The sequence below is a fragment of the Camelus ferus genome, chromosome 30 (assembly GCF_009834535.1).
Source record: "Camelus ferus isolate YT-003-E chromosome 30, BCGSAC_Cfer_1.0, whole genome shotgun sequence".
Classification (NCBI taxonomy): domain Eukaryota; kingdom Metazoa; phylum Chordata; class Mammalia; order Artiodactyla; family Camelidae; genus Camelus; species Camelus ferus.
This window is the reverse complement of record NC_045725.1, coordinates 16,007,901-16,026,303: the sequence shown is the minus strand read 5'-3', so window position 1 is coordinate 16,026,303 and position 18,403 is coordinate 16,007,901. Positions and strand designations below refer to the sequence as shown.

The window sequence follows — 18,403 nt, the reverse complement described above, 5'->3', positions numbered from 1 at the left end:
CCCTGTACCGCTGCCAGCCTTGCTTCCTCCTAGGGGCTGTCAGCGCCTCCGCTGGGGCTGTCCTCCACTAGCCTGATGCCCCCAGCAGTGCACGTTGCTGGGCACGCAGAGTGTGCTTGTCAAAATGCTTCACTAAACGGTTGCTGGTGGAAGTCCCTCTCAAATGGATTTTGGTTTATTCCATGGGTACTTAGGGTGGACCTCCTGCTGGAAAGGCTGTCTGTCCAGATGTAAGGTGCCTTCTGCTCGGTAGTTTTTATTTTTAATTAAAGCATGAAAATGTGTTCTGTGACTGCCTGAGTTACCTTGGAGATGCAACAGCGTGCAATTACTTGGACACCAGAGGCAATTTGTTTCTTGAATTTGGCAATATGGGCCCACAGAACTCATCTGCTGCCTATGATGCTGGCTGTCTGTAATGGATTTAGCATCATTTAATTAAGCTTAGATGTAATTGCATGATGTGAAATCAGTTTCAGCTAGCACCTTTAATCAACAGCCAGATGCAGGTAATAAAGGGCTGAGCCATGCCTCTTTGCAGCCGATGGGAACCTGTCCCAGGTGGTCATCAAAAAGTTCCAGAACTTGGGGCCCTTTCTCCACTGCGTTCACCTGCGAGATGCCAGTGAGCAGGAAGAGCCTGTGGGGTCATGTTTGCTGCTAGCGGGCCAATTACTGACAGGGAATCTAGCTGCAATGCTAGGCCTAGCAGTTAAGAATTTCTTGGAAATAGGTCAGATTAACAAGTTGGACACTTGCCACCTCTGAACCTGTTGCCTGCCAAGCTGTCCCCAGACACTCAACGCTATCACATATGGCTTTCTGTTTTCCAGAGAGGAAGACTGTTGGCCAGGGGAAGTAGCTGTGGTAACCTCACCTGCCGAACGAGAGAAAAGACAGGGGCCTGTCCACACCCACCCAGCCCAAGCTGATTCTCCCCCAGGCCTGGTTAGGAGCTCTGGGCCACAGTCAGGGAGCCTCGCTTTGCCCCGTTTTCCTCATCTGAAAAGTAAGGGGGATTGAATTAGAATGATGATTCCCAAATATTTTCCTGGGAACCTTAACCCTAGGCCATTTCTTAGGAAGATAAGGGTCTTTTGTCGAGTAAGTTCAGGAAATGCTCTGTGATGCACCTCTCTTGGCGTTTGCAGGGTACGTTAACAAGCCAGTTCAGCGTGTTTAACCTGGTGTCAGCACCCCACCCCCGCCCAACACCCACTTTCGTTGAATAAAGCCAGTTAATGGCCTTTGTAACTATTGCTCCACAAACCATACCCTGGAAAAACACTGGCCTTAATGATTCTTGGAGGTTCTTCCCTACTCTGGCATTCTGTTATTTTGTAATTATGTGTATTTGGGTAGATGGATTTTAAATATCTGTAGGAGGGAAAAAATTGCCTGTGAAAATGGTACAGTTATCTGTGTTAATTGAACAAGACCACATGTACAGCCTGTGTGGCAGCCTCATCAGAAAATGAGTCCCACAAGCAATTTAGGGCCATTAGGAGGTGGCACATGACGTTCCAGAGGGCTCCCTTTCAAGACTCAGATTTATGAAGCTCTCCGGCAGGCTTATGGCTGGGTTATCAGCTTTCCTGGGGGGATTTAGATGAAGGAATGAATAACAGGCAAGAAGAACCTTTGGGTGAAATGCAGGTTTTCTGTGGGGTGTCGTGAATGGGCAGCAAGGATTACCCAGGAGACATTCACACCTGGGGTGAAACAGGGCTCAGTGGGTGACTTAGTTATCAGTGACTCAAAGGCCAGGTGATCTGTTTGGTATTTTGGGGTAAATGAGGGTCAAGATCAAATGCAGCTGGGAGAGGCAGCTGGGTACCTTGGGTAAGTTCTTATACTTCCCTGGGGCTCAGCTTCTTACCTGTACAGAGAAGGGGCTTAAACTGGAGGCACTCCTAGTTTTTTCCAGGTCAAAATTTGTTCCCTTTTTTTGTCATTTGTCCTAGCTTTCCACCTTGATTTACTTTTTTTCCCAAGTGGCAAGTGCTTTAAGAATGTAAGTAAGTTCAGTAACATGTTAGTATCGCTGAGGTTAAGGTAAGGCACATCTACTTGGAAGCTTAGGGCCGTGCAGCGTCAGAGCCCCGCATTGTCCAGGGGGTTCAGCTCAGGGCCTGTTTACGAGCCCTCAGACCAGGTGCTGATCCAGGGTAATGTTTGTAAGTGGGGACTTCTTTCCGGGCCGTGGATGAAGCACTGCATGTGGAACTCTGCAGATGGAAACTGCAGTCACGGTGACTTTTGCCTTCTGGCTCCTTATTCTTAACGGGTTATCCATTCCTCAGCTCTCAGTTCTCGTGCTGCTCCCTTCACTTGGGAACCCTCCCCTCCAGGTACTCTGCATCCGGCTGGCAGTGGAGGAGTGCCCCAGAAAAGAGAGTTCTTTTTTAAAGCCCTGCTGATGATTTGGTCATTAGCAGGTATTATTGGTCTGAGCAACACTCTTTGGGCCCTAATTGTCACTTAGCGAGGGCATGAGAGGGCTAGAACAGTGGCGGGGATGAAACGGGGCTCTGGGGAGGCCTGGCTTTGGGCTCCTTCGCTCCCCAGGCAGGAGGGGAGAGGGCGTGGCAGTGGGCTGTCCTTCATGCCCCTCCTGAACCTTCCTCCCCTGTCTCTTCCAGCCCAAGGACGAGCACCTAAGCAACTTCTGCCAACTGCTGGGGGTGGAGCACGGCCAGATGGAGCACTGGCTGTGCCATCGCAAGCTGGTCACCACTTCAGAGACCTACGTCAAGACCATGTCCCTGCAGCAGGTGGTCAACGCGCGCAATGCCCTGGCCAAGCACATCTATGCCCAGCTGTTCGGCTGGATCGTGGCGCACATCAACAAGGCCTCTGCACACCTCCCTCAAGCAGCACTCCTTCATCGGGGTCCTGGACATCTACGGGTAGGCCCCCCTCCACCTGCCGATGGCGGTATCTTCCTCCAGTGTTTCAGAGCCAGGAGGCACCTTGGAGCCCTTGCTGGTGGTTCTCAACCCGGGGAGTGTGATACATGAGAGGAAGGGGGCATTTCTGGTTGTCACAGTGACTGGGTCACTACTGGCACCTGGTGGCCTGAGGCCAGGGGTGCTCGATGTCTTACAATGTGGAGGACAATCTGGAGAAAGAATTGATCCTGTCAAAAAACCCAGTAACTCCCCGACTGAGAAGCCCTGAATACATCCCTTTTTCCATCTGGGAAACTGAGGCCCAGAGGCAGTGTCTTGCCAGGCATCAGACAGGGGGTTACTGTGGACTTAACATCAGGTTTCATATTTCATTTTCGTTTTTATGTAAATCTACAATCAACCTCATTCACTGTATCACCAATCAGGGTGATTGTTTTAACACCATGATTGTGCCCAGTGCTATACAGATGGATGCTGTGTGTGGTCCTTCCTGAAATTTCTCATTTCAGAATCCTAGCCTAACGGAAAGGACTATTATAAGAGCGTATCTTGCAGGGAGAGGCAACATGGTGGAAAGTGTACTTCACTAGGCGTTCACTTGAGTTTTTGGCGCAGTGCTGTCACCAGCTAGCTGAATGGCCCTCTACAGATCACAGCCCTTCTGATCTTTAGTTTCCTTAGCTTGAAATGAAGTTTTGAGCCACAGCCTCTTTGAGGGTTTTTCCAGGTCCTTCTCAAATTGTTTGAAATTATATGTGCTGGGTTGAAACCTCCCTTGCACTTCTTTTATGATCAATGTCCTGCCCTCTTTAAGCTAATAATAGATGAAATCCTCCTGGATCTTTATATCATAGAAGTCATGGCTTCTGTCTTAAAATAGAAATTTGGACCCATTAAAGTGCAGAGTTGTAAGAGCCACGATGCTTGAGTAGAAACAACCGCTTCGTGGGCCGCTGTGCCAGAGCGCACCTGGAGTTGAGGCTGCAGGAAAGGAGAGCCTCCTCCAGAGGCGGCCGCTTCCCCGGGCAAAGGTGCGCCGTCCTGGTCCCTCTCTGCTGCTCTTGTTCGTCACTGGGCTTCAAATCAAACCATGTCACATGCTGTGGCAGCGATGCAAGAAGAAGGAAACTTGATTTTTGGCATCACAAGTGCCTCCAGAACGTGCTAAAGAGTTAAGTCGTGTGCACGAGCTACAGGAGCTGTAGCAGGGGCAGCGTGAGGGCTTGGTCACTTAGCGCTGCGCCGGTTTACAGGCAGAAGGGTGCATGCTTGTTGGCGCAGTCAGGAAGAGCTTCCTTCATGCGGAAGGTGAGGTTGGAACTGTGATCTTTCAAAGAGAGGGTAGAACACGGGCGGTGGGGGAAGCCCTTTGGAACAGGATCACAGTCCCAGTGGTAGGAGAAAGCAGAGGTAAAAGGAAGCCGCCTCGGCGATGAGGAGCACAGTGCAGAGTGACCCCAAGGGGAGGCAGGCGAGGGCATCCTCTCGGGGCTCTCCAGGGCTCCAGCCGAGCGACGGCAGGCGCCGCTTCTCCTCCTGGTCCGTCTCGTGCCTGCTTTGGCTCAGCCTTCCGGTTGCTCTGGGCAGAGCAACGCAGGCCAGTCTGTGCACCCTGGGAGAGTCAGTAATTAATTCTGTGTCACTCTTCCCTCTGCCATGAGCACTTTCAGGTAATTGGGTTTCCAAAAAGCTCACCTTTAGTGTTACCTTCTGGTGTAAGACCCAGAGAACCTCAGGCTGCATTCTCTGACCCAATTCTCTTCCTACCTGACGAAGTACCTGGGCAAGAATCTATTTTTACTAAGTTTTCGATTTGGGAAGATTAATATGCAGACTTGTTGTTAATAGCATATAAATATATGATGACTGCAGTGTCACTGATACACAGAGTATCACGCCTCAGTTCTGTCACAGCTACAGACCATCCTCAATGCCTGTTCCCAGGGCTCCCCAGTGAGAGGCTTCGCTTGTCAGTGGGGGGCCCTCTGTGTGTTGGGCTCCTGGTGCTCCTGAGTCTGAAGGTATCAGCGGGGCGCCTGCAAACTGAGGTTTTGTGCTTATATTTGCCATTTAATTTTTATAGTTGAGTTTATTTTCTCTACAGTCCTGGCCTGACTGCCCAAAGGGGAGAAATAGGTCACAGCGAAGACCTGTCTGTGGTTTGAAAGGCGCACTTGTTCGTGGGTGGGTGGGGATTCAGAGAACTCCACCTCCTGTTTTGGGTGCCAACTCCTGACCTGTGTGTCTCCCTCGTCTCATTGTGGCCACGGGTTCCTTTGAGAACATGTGATAGCTTTCCAGTGAGGACGGGTCCCATCACAGGGCAGGGCAGCGCGGGGCCATGTAACGCACACTCACGGGGGGTTCCCTGCCCCCGTGCATCCTTCTGGGCCTGCTGTGCTATTTTCTCTCTCTTTCTCTTTTTTCTTAATCCTTGTTCTTTCTCAGAAGCTAATTTGCTTTTTCAAACTTTATCATAAAGCCGTCACATTTAGAAAGTGATTCACCCTCTTCCTGAGGGGAGAGAAATGCCACACACGGTTCCTCCTGCGTCCGCTCACTGCAGTGTGGGCTTTACGCCCTGCCGGCAGAGTTCATGCACAGCAAGTTAGAGACAGGCAGGGTCAGAGTTAAGCAGCTGTCTGCCTACCTGGGCTGTTCATCGACAAGAAAGCACTTACAGACGTCCCTGAATGTACGTACGTGTGCTTCTCAACGGTTCTGGTCTGCTGACAGATTGTTGTAGACATTTGGTTCACTTTTCGGGTCAGAGGGTATGTAATGAACTCTTAGGAGATTAAAACCAGAAACTTCACCACAGGAAAGCAGGTGACTTGAATCTGGAGATACTGTTTGTGATCTATCAGGTCAGTGACATCATTTCTTAATCTGGGAGAAAATGACAAGATTTGGTGGAATCCGGGAATTCGCATTGAGCTATGTACTGTCACCAGAAGTCACCTGAAAGACACCAGATGATATCTTTCAGAAACTTTCAAAAAAGACACCTTTCAGAAACCCACCAGATCTTTCGTTTTCAGTTATGTGAACGTGAGTGTCATGCTTGTTACTCTCCTGTCTAGCCAGCTGCCTCCCGTTGCAAACTAGCTCCTGTCTTTAGGCTTTATTTACAGCATGACGATGGGACGTGATTCTCTCTGAGGAGCATTTTATCCTCCATGGCATCAGAAAATGCCAGCATTATTGTTTATTTTTTGAGTTTCCTACCCAAATCCCTGACCACCGAAGACTGGAAAGGAGACCGTCTTTCCCATTGTTTCTCTCGTTTCTCAGCCCCAGTCTGGGTAGACCTTGGAGCACATAGAAATGCCCTTGGGATGACCTAATATTTTTGATTTTCTTGCTCCTCCTTGTCATCTGTGAGCAGAGGACATGTGGAAGCTGCAGAGAATAGGAAAGAGGGTGGGGACAGGTTTCTCAATACATTTAAACCCCATTGCTTGAGAGGAAAGGAATAAGGCATTATCTCCCTCTCTGAATTAGGTTAGAAGTGTGCAAAGCTGGCAAATGAATCACTGCCCCCTTACACTAATTGGCACTAATTACTTCAACTGGGGTAGCTGTCCCCAGATTAGCTGTGGCGCCTAGCTAGAGAAATACTGGCTCACCAGTCAAGCTCATTCTACAGAGAACTGGAAGGGGTTCTGTATCTAGATGAGTCACTCCAGATTTTCCTATAAATGTCTCAAATGTTACCATAGAATCAGCAGCTAGAGTGAATAAAACACACACACACACACACAGACATATGCAAGCAGTGTGCACGCCAGCATCGTACACACATACCCCGCCTCATCGCGATGTTCTGACTGTAGGTAGTTCAGACGGTAGAAAAGGCTGTGAGCACCCTAGTGAAAGGCATGAGCCTCAGCTGCCTCCACCCCGACTCTGGTCCCCAATTCCCCTGCTCAGGGGCCCTTCCCTGGGTCTCTTCCTGAGCAGTTGCAGACACCCAGTGTCCTTCCCACAGAAGCATGACTTCCCTACGTCTTGCTCTCCTGCCCCCGCTCCTGAAAGTACAAAGCAAGCAACACCCAGAGCAATTTAGCCAACCAAGCCAAGCTCTTTTCCTTGACTAAGGATCTGTGACGCTGCCTGCAGGGTATTTCTTACTAGGCAGGGGATGGAAATTAATTGGAGAGAGCCAGGCAGCTTTTGGCTGGGGTCTCCTTTTCATGTTGCATTAACCAGCATTTGCCTCTACAGGCTCGATTAATTGCAGTCGTAATCCTTTATTCCTCTCCCATCCTTGAGGCAACTGGAAATAAATAGCTCCAATTTGGGAAAAACACACATTTATTTGTCTTTGACTTGAGCTTTCAAACTGCCAAGGTCAGTGAGGCGTTGGCTATGGCCAGCTCATTCTTGGTGCGGACAGCTGGCCTAGGAGACTTCTGGAGCAAGGTGGGGGTAGGTTCATGCCTGCCGCTGAGGAATGGCGATGGGGAGGATGCAGAGGGAAGTTGGGACCCCAGGAAGCAGGAAATAGGGGTTTGCTGGGATTTTATATCCTTCGCAGCCCTCGTGTTACTTTCTATGTCTCTTGTGGTTTTGTGTAACTTTAAATTTGTGCTGAACTCTATTCAGTGCTTTTTAAATGATGTATTAAATTTTTTAAATTGTAGTTATAAAATCACACAACCTAAAATTTACCATCTTAACTATTTTTACATGTACCATTCGGTGATGAGAACTATATTCACATTGTTGTGCAGTAGATCTCTAGAGCTTTTTCATGTTGAAAAACTGAAACTCTCTACCCATTAAACAACTCCCCAGACTCCCTCCCCGCAGTCCCTGACAACCACCATTCTACTTTCTGTCTCTGTGATTTTGACAACTCCACATACTTGATGTAAGTGGAATCATCCAGTATTTGTCTTCTTGTGGCTGGCTTATTTCACTTAGCATAATGTCCTCCGGATTCAGCCATGTTGCAGCAAGTGACAGGATTTCCCTTTTTACAGGTGAGTAGCACCGCATCGTATGCATTGCCGCATTTTATGTATCCATACACTGATGGACATTTGGGTTGCTTCTGCCTCTTGGCTATTGTGAACAATGCTGCAGTGAACAAGGACGGGTGTGTGGTTACGTCTTCTTTTAAATCTTTTGGATATATAACCAGAAGTAGGGTTGCTGGATCATATGGTAATTCTATCTTTAATATTTTGAGGAACCGCCATGTTGTTTTCCAGAGTGGCTATGCCACTTTACATGTCTACCAGTAGTGTGTAGGGGTTCCAGTTTCTCCACATCCTTGTCATCACTTGTTTTCTGGCTTTTTTGATAGTAGCCATCCTACTAAGTATATCTCATTGTGATTTTGATATGCATTTCTCTAATGATGAGCGATTATCTTTTCACGTGCTTCTTGGCCATTCGTATATCTTCTTAGAGAAATGTTTTACGTCCTTTGCCTGTTTTTAAGTCAAGGTATTTATTTTTTGATTTTGAGTTGTCAGACTTCTTTATATATTCTACATATTAACCCCTTTTCAGAAATATGATTTGGAAATATATTCTACCATTCCATAAGTTGCCTTTAATGATATATTTTAAGTAAACTTCTTAGGCCCACCATTTGCCTTCATCATTTTGTTGGAAATTCTTTCTTTCTTTGTTTTATTTTCTTGGTCTCACTCTTCAAAATAGACTTATGGATAATCTTACAATTCCAATTTAGTTCTTGGGAGAAGACTAGCCATTCCCTCTATCCAGTATGGAAAGGTTTCATGGAGAATAGAGGGGGAGATGTCAGTGATTGCATTTACCCTTCAGCCTGAGAACAGTGACCCAACCCTGGATAGCCCAGAAGATCCCTGGACATGTCTTCCTCAGAGTGGATATGCATAGCCAGCCCCAGTGTTCTCAGATCCAGCAGATCACCCAAAGCAATTGGGTTCTCCCTAGAATCTCTAAGTCTCCCAGGAGAGCCTTGTAACTTAGAATGCTCTAAAGTCAAGCTTAACTCTCCAGAATTGCTCTGATGCAGCCCTTTGGAGCATACCTGGAGCCAAATACACTACATACACTTAAAGCTCAGATAAAGTCCCATTTTTCTCTGTCCATGCCAGCACCCGCATGAACTCAGCCTTCTTAAAATCCTAGGACACACAAAATCTCTGTTCCTTGGGAGATTGCATGTACTGGTTCCCTGTTGCCTTCCTAATAGCTCTGTTGGGCAAGATCCATGACTTGCTCTTCTTTGTAGTCCTTACAGTTCTTGGGACAGTTGACTGATGACTGGGAGAGGGTTACTATATGGTGGGCATATTCCTGTCCCACATGGAATTTCCAGGCACGAAGAGGATCTTGGAATTGAAGCACATTGCAAGCTGAATGGACTTAGGTCCTCCAGAAGAATAATTGTTCTTGACCTTGAGATGTGAGTGATACCTAGGACCTTGCTCTCCCTGAAGGACAAGTCCTGTGTGGGCACGTCCAGGCACAGAGAGAAGTACATGTGTAGAATTCCAGTCCTGCCATCCTGAGGTGCAGCTGGCACCCCAAGATTGTTCAGTAAAGAGTTCCAAAGGGTTGGCCTCCCTAACAGACTGCATGGTGCCCCCGTGAGGTTTCATGGGCTTCAGGAAGGAAAGAGACCTTGAGAGGACTTCCTTGACTTTCAGTGATCATTCCCTGGACGCCCCCTCTGTGTCTGACCTATATCGCATATCTCCTCCTCCCACCTTTGGTAAGAGTGGTCTTGGTAAAATAGAAAGACAAGGCTAAGCTAAGAAATTCTAGTTCCTTTGACCCAAGCTCCAGGGAAAGAACTGTTTCCCAGCCTTCAGAGCATCTCCTTGCTTCTCTGCTCTGGAGTAAGTGCTTCCTGGAGGTTGATAATTAACCAGAAGTGATGGGTTGACTACTTTTTACTGCAGTTTCGCTTTCCCACAGACACTGCCTTATTTTTATAGAGGCATTTGTATCCCTTACCCCACCCTGAAGTTGGGTAGAATGAGAAGGGAATCGTCTGCTTCTGACTATGTTTTGAAGATAGGAGAACATTGAAAATAGGGATGATAATTGTACCACCATGAGTACAGAGCTCAGCTCTCGGCATCAAGTCTCACTCTGTGTTTTGACCTTTCTCCTACCCAAGGATTCTGGCCTAAATAGTCTCAACGTTGATTTTATAGAAGAAATCCAACTCCCCCCTCATGGATAAATTTCTTTGTAACGTTTTAATGTTGTGAACTATAAACTGATCTATTGTGTTTATTTTAAAAAATCATCTCTATTGATGGTAAGAATGACTACAAATATAATTTCATTGTAGAGGAGAAGTTGCCCTATCTCCTTATCTGTGGCTTTCTGAGGTCAGTCATCTCAGACATTTTCCAAGCTACCCAAACCCCTCATTCATCCCTGGCCCTCAGGCATTACAGGTAATTATACTAGTCGGCAAAGGAATCGTTACCAGATAATATCTTAGAAATAGGGAAATTATGAGCTTATTCAGACCGCCTCAGATTAATGAGAATGTTCTTTGTGGAGTGCTACCAAAGTAAACCTTAAAAAAAAAATGAGAAGTGGGAGATAAGAAGTCCTTTATCTGTGGGGCTCAGTACAAGCTCCAGAAGCGCACGCAATTGCTATCACCTAGTCAGTTGCTAGGGTAGCTCTTTTATCTTCCCTCTGGGTTTTATTAATTAAATTTCCTCTAGAGTTTGGCTGTCATCAGCAACCTTTCTTGGGGTGCATTGGGATTGTGGGGAGAGGAAACGAGGCTCTAAGAGACATAACTCCATCGATAGGACTGTCATCTGGACTGGGAGGACTCCAGTCCAAGGTACTGACTGGCAGGCACAGTGCCTCCCTCCTGCATGGTCTGGAGGGCCTCCAGCTTGGACTCTGCATCTTTGATCGTGTTTTATTAACCTAGAATTATTCCTCTGACATGGGTATGATGAAAGGCAGTTCTTTAATATGGTTGTCTCCAAGCAGTTGACTCCTTTGATCTCAAAATGATTCCCCACTTCTCCTTGTCTTATACCTTGGTGTGTGTGTGGCAGGGGGGCACAGGGGAGGAGGAGAAGCAGCAGCCTGATACTGCCTTGGCACTGAGCTGGCCCTGTTGCACTTCTGATGCATTTATTTTTGCTGGTCCTTCTGCATAGGATGTTACCTCTCCACCACCACCACCACCACCATCACCACCATCATCCCTAACTCTACTAGGGGCAGCTTCAACATTTCTATTTGAGAGTGATAGTTAGGGAGAACAATCTACTTGGAAGGACTGGTATAATTTTATATAAGACAGAAAATTCAGTTGTCCATATACTTAGAGTGAGAGGGCTGGAGGTGTGAAGGCTGAAGACTGTGCCCCCAGCCCAGGTCCCTCACAGATGTTACCGCCCTCCCACTCTCCATGTGCTCTGACACTTCCTCCTCTGGGAAGTTACCCTCTTGTCCACAGCCCTTCCTAGTCATCTCTTCCTCCTTTTTTAAATGCTCCTTTTATTCCTTTCTCACTTAAGAATGTGGTCTCAGAAATCACTCTCTGGGTTCAAACTGGCTCTTCTGTCTACTGAGTCTGACTTTGGGCAGGTTAGTTTCTCCAGCAGTGGAATGGGATTAGTAATAGACCCCAACCCTTGTTTGTTGTGGGCATTAAATGAGAGCTCATGAAGCATTTGGGGGCCTAGCCTTAGCAGGTGCGGATTAACAGGGCCCCCGCCAGCTTGGTCAGCCCATTGTGTGAATAAGAAAAGGGTACCGCTTCCTCCTAGATTTCTGCCCCTTCTCATCCCCTGGGCTTGATGCCTTGCTCTGCGTACATGGTGGCCCCAGTCGCTTACAGCTAAAGCTGCTGGTGCTGTTACAAATGCTCCCAGGTTGGTGGTTACCACACCCATTCGGTTGTACAAGTGAATCTCACCTGCACAGCCCATTGGTCATTTAAAATCCTCTCATTTGTACCTTCCTTAATGTCTTTAGAACCATTCCATTATTTGGTTACCACCAGCCTAAGTCATGCCCTGATTGGATCTTTCCTAGATTATTACTCTAGTAATAACTGCCTTACTCGACCTCCTATATTCAGTCTTGCACATCACAGCATTCCTGCAAATCACAGCATTTCTAAGATGTAAGTCTGGCTGTCATTTCTTAATTTAAAATCCTTCAAATTCTCCTCATTGCTCATGGTAAAATCCAAACCCCTCACGTGTAACAGACGAGGCCTGCAGGTGGGACCATGTCTGGCCCTCATCTCTTCACCTGCCTTCCTCTCTGCAGGTGCCAGTTCTTCCCCAGTGGTGGTGGAGCAGTACTGCAGACATTTCAGTGGAGCAGCGGGTGACAGTGCTGACGTTCTAAAGTATACAGCGCTCAGACAAGTCCATTCTTAAAGTTAAAACCTAACAAATAATTCACCAGCAATCACAGACAATTCACAAAATATAGATGACTAGTACACACATGCAGAAAAATATCGAGCTCTGTGAATGATCAAAGAAAGTGAAATTCAAACAAAAATATTTTTCATGTATTAAGTAATCAAAGATTTTTAGATGTTAATCTATGTTACTGACCAAAGAGCTGTGATGCATTAATAGTCACAGTGAGGGGCAGGGGGGGTACTGACCTGATTGGAGCACAAGGGAACTTTTGGGGGCGATTGGGGTGATAAAAATGTTCTATACCTGTGGTGGTGAACACATGCAGTGTAATATTTATCAAAAACTCATTGAAATGTACCCTTCAAATTGGCGTACCTTATTGTACATAAACTCTAAGTAAAACATGAATTTAAAAAATCATTAACCAGTATTAGGAGAACAAGCTGCATTCACACATTGGAAGGTTGAGATGGAAGTGGGGGTGGGGTGATAACATAAATTGGTCTCATCTTTCTGAAAGTGAATTTACTGCTACCATTTAGGAAGACAAACTCTGAGATGGTAATTTTCCTTCTAGAATAGCATCCTAAGAAAATAATGAATTCAAATATGTACATAGCGGGAGGGTATAGCTCAGTGGTAGAGTGCATGCTTAGCATGCACAAGGTCCTGGGTTCAATCCCCAGTAAAATAAATGAATAAATAACCTCCCCCTCAAAAAAGAATTTTAAAAAAACCAAATATATATGAACAATATTTGTCACAGCAGTGATAGCAGCTAAAAAGTGGAAAAAGAACCAAAATATCCTGCAATAGGTGATTATCAGTCAAAGTCTGATTCATCTGCATGGGGGCCACTGCCAGCCCGGGGGCGCCTTTGTGTGAATTGGAAAAAGCTGTCCCCTCTGGGGTGAACACTCCCTCCCAGACTTAAGGGGGACATCAACTACATTCTAGTCCCACGTGTCCCCTCACCTGGGCACCTGTGCAGTCCCAAGGCCAAAAGCAGCGCGTCTGATCCATGCGCTGGTCCGTGAGGCAGAACAGTGGCCCGGGGAGATGTTAAATGTCAAATGGGAAGTTAAATGACAAGCACAGCTGTAATTTTATATATAATTCTACTTTCCTCCAAAAATGTAAAGTTGCTGAGGAAATGGACCACATGTCCTAGTGTAACTGGTGGTTAGTTGGAGTGATAGACTCACGGGTGACTTTCTCTTTTTCACACCTGCTTTTTCCAAATTTTCTTGCTTTTGGTACTTTTTCTAATTATGAAAAGATGCATTCTTACTGTCCTAATTGAATAGGACTCTTGCCGTGCTGATACCTGCAACAGTGGTCTCTGGGCACAAGAGCAGATGGGACTTCTGTGCTGGAGCTAAGGGTGGAGCTGGGTGGGAGCAGAGGATGCAGGCGGCCTTGCTGAAGTCCTAGTGGTTCCTTTGGTACAAGGAGACGTGTCTGTCTTTGTCCTCTGCTCTTTCCATTCTGCAGGTTTGAGACATTTGAGGTGAACAGCTTTGAGCAGTTTTGTATCAACTACGCGAACGAGAAGCTCCAGCAACAGTTCAACTCGGTAGGTTTTTCTGGATCTGGAGATGACGGGTGGGGGACAGGGGTCACGGAGCTCTAGCTCTGCCCTGACCTTGGCTTCCTGGTGGTGCCCCAGCTTTAGGCAGACGCTCCCCACTGCACAGAAGGAGGTCTGAATCGGGGCAGCTGAGTCGAGGGGGTTAGTGATCCTCCCCCTTTGACTCCTGCTCCTTCTGAGCCTGAGCTTCTGGGGTGTCTGAGTAATTGCAAGCCAGGTGTGAGGCTTCCTGCGCTCGGTTGGGGTATGACAGTGCAGGTGATTATTAGTGTCCTAGGGAGGAGTTCACATGGGAGTGAGGATCACCTAACTGAGCTTTGCTTTTCTGCAGTCGTGACTGTGACTTGTGCCCAAACCTTTCCTGGCAAGGATGCACCATCCGCTAGGACTCAGAACCTGTGTGGGCGAAGCTCAGGGAGTTGAACGTTAAGGTGTGTCTGCAGTTCACTAACCTCGACCTTTCACTTCCTGCACTAGCATGTATTCAAGCTGGAGCAAGAGGAATACATGAAGGAGCAGATCCCTTGGACCCTGATTGATTTTTATGATAACCAACCTTGTATCGACCTCATAGAAGCTAAGCTGGGCATCCTGGACCTGTTGGATGAAGAATGTAAGGTAAAACGGGCGAGGCTGTCTCTGAATCAGTTCAGTTCCAGGCTTGGAGTGTGGGGCCGAGGATGCCCGTGTGGTGCAGGGGAACGTGTGCGCTCTCAAAGCTGGAATTTCACCTGTGATTAGTTGGCCTTTAGTTTGCTAAGGGAAGCGTTGGTGTCTGTTCCGCATACTAGAAGGTGCTAGAAGGTAACACATTGAGCGTGACTGGCAGGTATTGCTGTGCTGGTGAACATGGGCCTCTTTGGCAGAGACGGAGTGTTATGGTTTGGCATGATGTGGTGGTCATGTGGATTTGGAGCTCCCGATCTCCTCAGTGCCGAGAGAAGGACCCTATCTTCTAGACAGTTCTCCCGAGAGGGAGGGTCAAGAGCCCAGGATCATCTTTGCCATCCCAACTCCAGCAGTGCTGGAAATGCTAATCAAAAGATGTGGAAGCCACGTGGTTCTTGTTATTGAAAGGGAAGAAGCCAGTTGCTTTTCTCTTCTGGTTTCCTGTGTCTTACCTGTAGAGGATGGCTTGTGGCGTGGTGGTTTGGGAAGAGCCAGGTATTTCCCTTCCAGAAGGACTCTCTTCGTTTCATTGCCTTTGAAACTGAGAAGGAACAATTAATGAAACAGTGGAAGACAAAGTGAAAACACACTGAAATCCACAGCAAGTTTTTATCTGATGGTTTTCAGCATGTTTTCAGATCTGAGGGCTTCATCGAGTCAGACCCAGGAAGGGCTGACTCCTCAGTGTGGCAGGTGTGTGCCTTGTCTTGCCCCACCTGTGAGTTGTAGTAAAGGTGATAGCCCAATTGTCCCTGCCTTGAGTGGCACTGGCTAAATGACAGAAGTCACAGCCCAGGCCCTCGGGTCTCCTCCTGGTATTCACCACTCACTCGTTCTCTTGTTTGGTGTGCACTACCAACAGCTCCCTTCCAGTGCTCAGCAGGAACACACTCCCCTTCCTTTTGTCTCTTTTGTGATCCTCTCCGTAACCTTCTCCAGCTCCACACCCCCCAACCCAAAGATGACATAGTGTCCTCTGTCCAACCCCAGCTCTGGGCTGCTGAGCCAGCGAAGCTCCCCAGGCCCTGGCTCCTGGGGGCTTCCAGCTCCTCGCTCCCTACCCAGTGGTGAAGGCCAGGGTTAGTGTGTACCAGGCTCTGAGGGGCATGTGAGGCAGGTGGCTTGTCCTGCCCTGCTCTGCCTGGCCCTGTGATGAAGCGCTGACTGTAAACCACAGCCCTGGAGGCCTGGCCTCTCCGTTGTTGCTTGCACACCTCTGCAGGAACGCTTCAGTGCCTCGGGGGATTGATTCTGTGAATTGGGGAGCTGCCTGATTTTCATTGATTTACCCTGCCTTTGATAGACAAACCTGGGCCACTTGTGGGTTTGTTTTGGCTCATGTTTTGAGGTTCTCAGAGGTGCCACTACCCACGGGAACATGTCCCAGGAATGTCAAGTCACAGCAGTGAGAACAGTCGTCGCAGTGCACAGATACAGAGACCACAGACTGCTGTCTAGAGGGTGGACTCAGGCCACTGGGTGGGGCTGGAGCTGGGGTGGGGAGACCCTGAGCAGTGCGGGGCTGGGGAGCAGGTGGTTGCAGGAGTGGTGATCAAGTGCTTAGCAGGGTGGTAGAAAAGCAGGCAGTGGTGGCAGGGAGGCCCAAGGTGCAAGTGCACAGGAGTTTTAAAAGTAACGTCCCCAGCGCTGGATATTCCAGGAGCAGTAGGGATCCCGGACCTTCCAGTTCTCAGTCTTCCCACCAAGTGCACACTTCCTGTTTCACTTCCAGGAAGCTAAGGGGAAATAAAACCCAGCTGTGTCTATATGGATGGTCTCTGCCTTAGGCTCTGTGGAACCTTCTGTTTGGGTCTGTATAAAATTAGATGATTTAAGTTTTAAGATTGCATCTAACTCAGACTCCTGCTGGGCACCCAGAATGTATTATGCACCTACTGTATGTCTGGTGTTGAGAGGGAACCCCTCAGGAGAGGAGGCAAGGATCTCCCTGCCGGCCAGAGAAGGGTAAAGAGGGACAGAATCCTGTTGGGAAGAGTGTGGCCTGAGTAGGGGGGCGGGGCCCGTGGACAGCTGTGGGTAGGGACCAGGGCCCGTGTTCGGAGGTCAAGGTCCCAGAGCAGGCTGGAAGAGGCCTGGGCCATAGCCCGAGGGCAGCAGAGTGACAGCTAAGCAGCATCGAGGGCAGGGCACACCAAGTCAGAGAGACTGCCGGGCTGCATGCAGAGTGTGATCTGATACAGCATCGAGTAACAGATGGATTTTAAACCAACAGTTATCACTTTTGTCGAAAGTCATGACACCACACCCTTAAATAGGGTACATTTTACTGTATGGAGTTTATAGTGTAATAAATCTGACTTTAAAGACTAAGGCAACCTGCTGCCCTCTGGAAGCACCCATGGCTCTGACCTGAGCAGGTTAGGGATTCCTATGGAGTTGGTCGCAACTGGGCAGCTTGGCGTTTCTCAGGAGCCATCCTGTTGGATGTGGAGCTGCCTCAGACATGCTCAGGTAGACTCTGCAGAGTAAGAATCAGGAGAATGAAATGTGCAGCAGAATGAAAGCAGGCTGCAGGTGGTGGGGGTTGAACACCCTTCTGTTTCCTTTCCTGGGTCCCGCCTGCTCTCGTGAGAGCTGAGTCTATGTTAAGACCAGTGGTTTGTGGTTTTTGAACACACTGCCTAAGAGGCTACTGTTTGCGAACAGGTTTGAAGGCTGCAGGGGTATGAGGAGAGGTGGCTTTCCCACATTCATCCCCCCCATAAACCCTGAGTTCCCTCATAACCACCTGACCCCTAGCCCCTCAGCATGCCCCCAAGATGCTCTCCCATGATAACAGGGAAATGGAAACACTGAGAAGAGAGTGTTAGGCGGGAGAAAGCATCCCCAGCACTGCTGTGTAAGCAGGGGTTGCAGGAGGGGGCAGTGTTCTGGGCAAAGGGAATGTCACAGAACTTGAAATAGTCTGATTTGTCTGGAGCCCGTGGTGGTGGCAGGTGAGAGTGGGAAGCAGGAACCACCCGGTATGGGAGGCCTGCCTTGCCTGCCCAGAGAAGATGTCTTTGGAAGGGTGTGAAGCAGGGGAAAGATGTGATCGGATGGGCCTCATTTTTGGACGAATCTCCCTGACAACTGGGTGAAAGGTCAGTTGGACAGACAGACTGGAATAAGCAGAGCTCACATACTTAAAATATACAAATCAGTGTGTTTTAGTATATTCAGAGTTGGGCATCCATCATCACTACAATCGATTTTACAGCACCCTCATCAACCCGGAAAGAAACCCATCTGCAGTCACTCTCCGTCCCCCCACAGCCGTAGGCCACACTCATCCACTTCCTTTCTCTCTAGATTTGCCTATTCTGGACATTTCACATAGATGGGGCCTGCACTTCTTGATGTGACCGATGGCCAGCAGAGCAGGTCAGAGGGACTAGACCTCTGAGGGACGGTACCCAGCTAGACGAGGACAGAGCTGGGGTTCAGGCTCCTGGTCCAGTGCCCTCTGCACATTATTTTGAGAGGAGAGTAAGGAAGCTTGCAGGAAGCCACTTACAGATTCTTTTTTTTTTTTTTTAAGGATGTGATTCACTGCATATTCTAGAGCTACTGATAGCCACAATCTAGATTTTATCATAATACAAGATTGGCTTTCTGTCTCCTATGCCTGTTTTAAATCTACTTATATGTAAATATTTTTGGAAGTGAGTGCCTTCCACCCAACCCTGCCTCTGTGGCTGCCTTTAAAACTGTTTTCAGGCAGGAGAGTGTCATAGCAAGGAACACATGCTCCTGAGCCAGCCTGGCATGGTTTGAACCCCAGCTCTGCTACTTCCCAGCTGTGTGACCTCAGGCAAGTTACCTAACCTCTCTGTCTCAGTTTCTTCAGCTGGTAA

The 18,403-nt window shown here is 48.0% G+C and overlaps 1 protein-coding gene across 1 annotated transcript in view; it reads left to right on the top strand.

Moving 5' to 3' along the window:
• The window catches only part of MYO5B (myosin VB), a 233,138-nt gene that overhangs the window by 125,969 nt on the left and 88,766 nt on the right, over positions 1-18,403 (top strand). Inside the window, 4 exon segments of the mRNA XM_006177898.3 lie at positions 2,643-2,855; positions 2,857-2,909; positions 13,781-13,862; positions 14,355-14,495. Coding sequence (XP_006177960.3) covers positions 2,643-2,855; positions 2,857-2,909; positions 13,781-13,862; positions 14,355-14,495 — 489 coding nt within the window.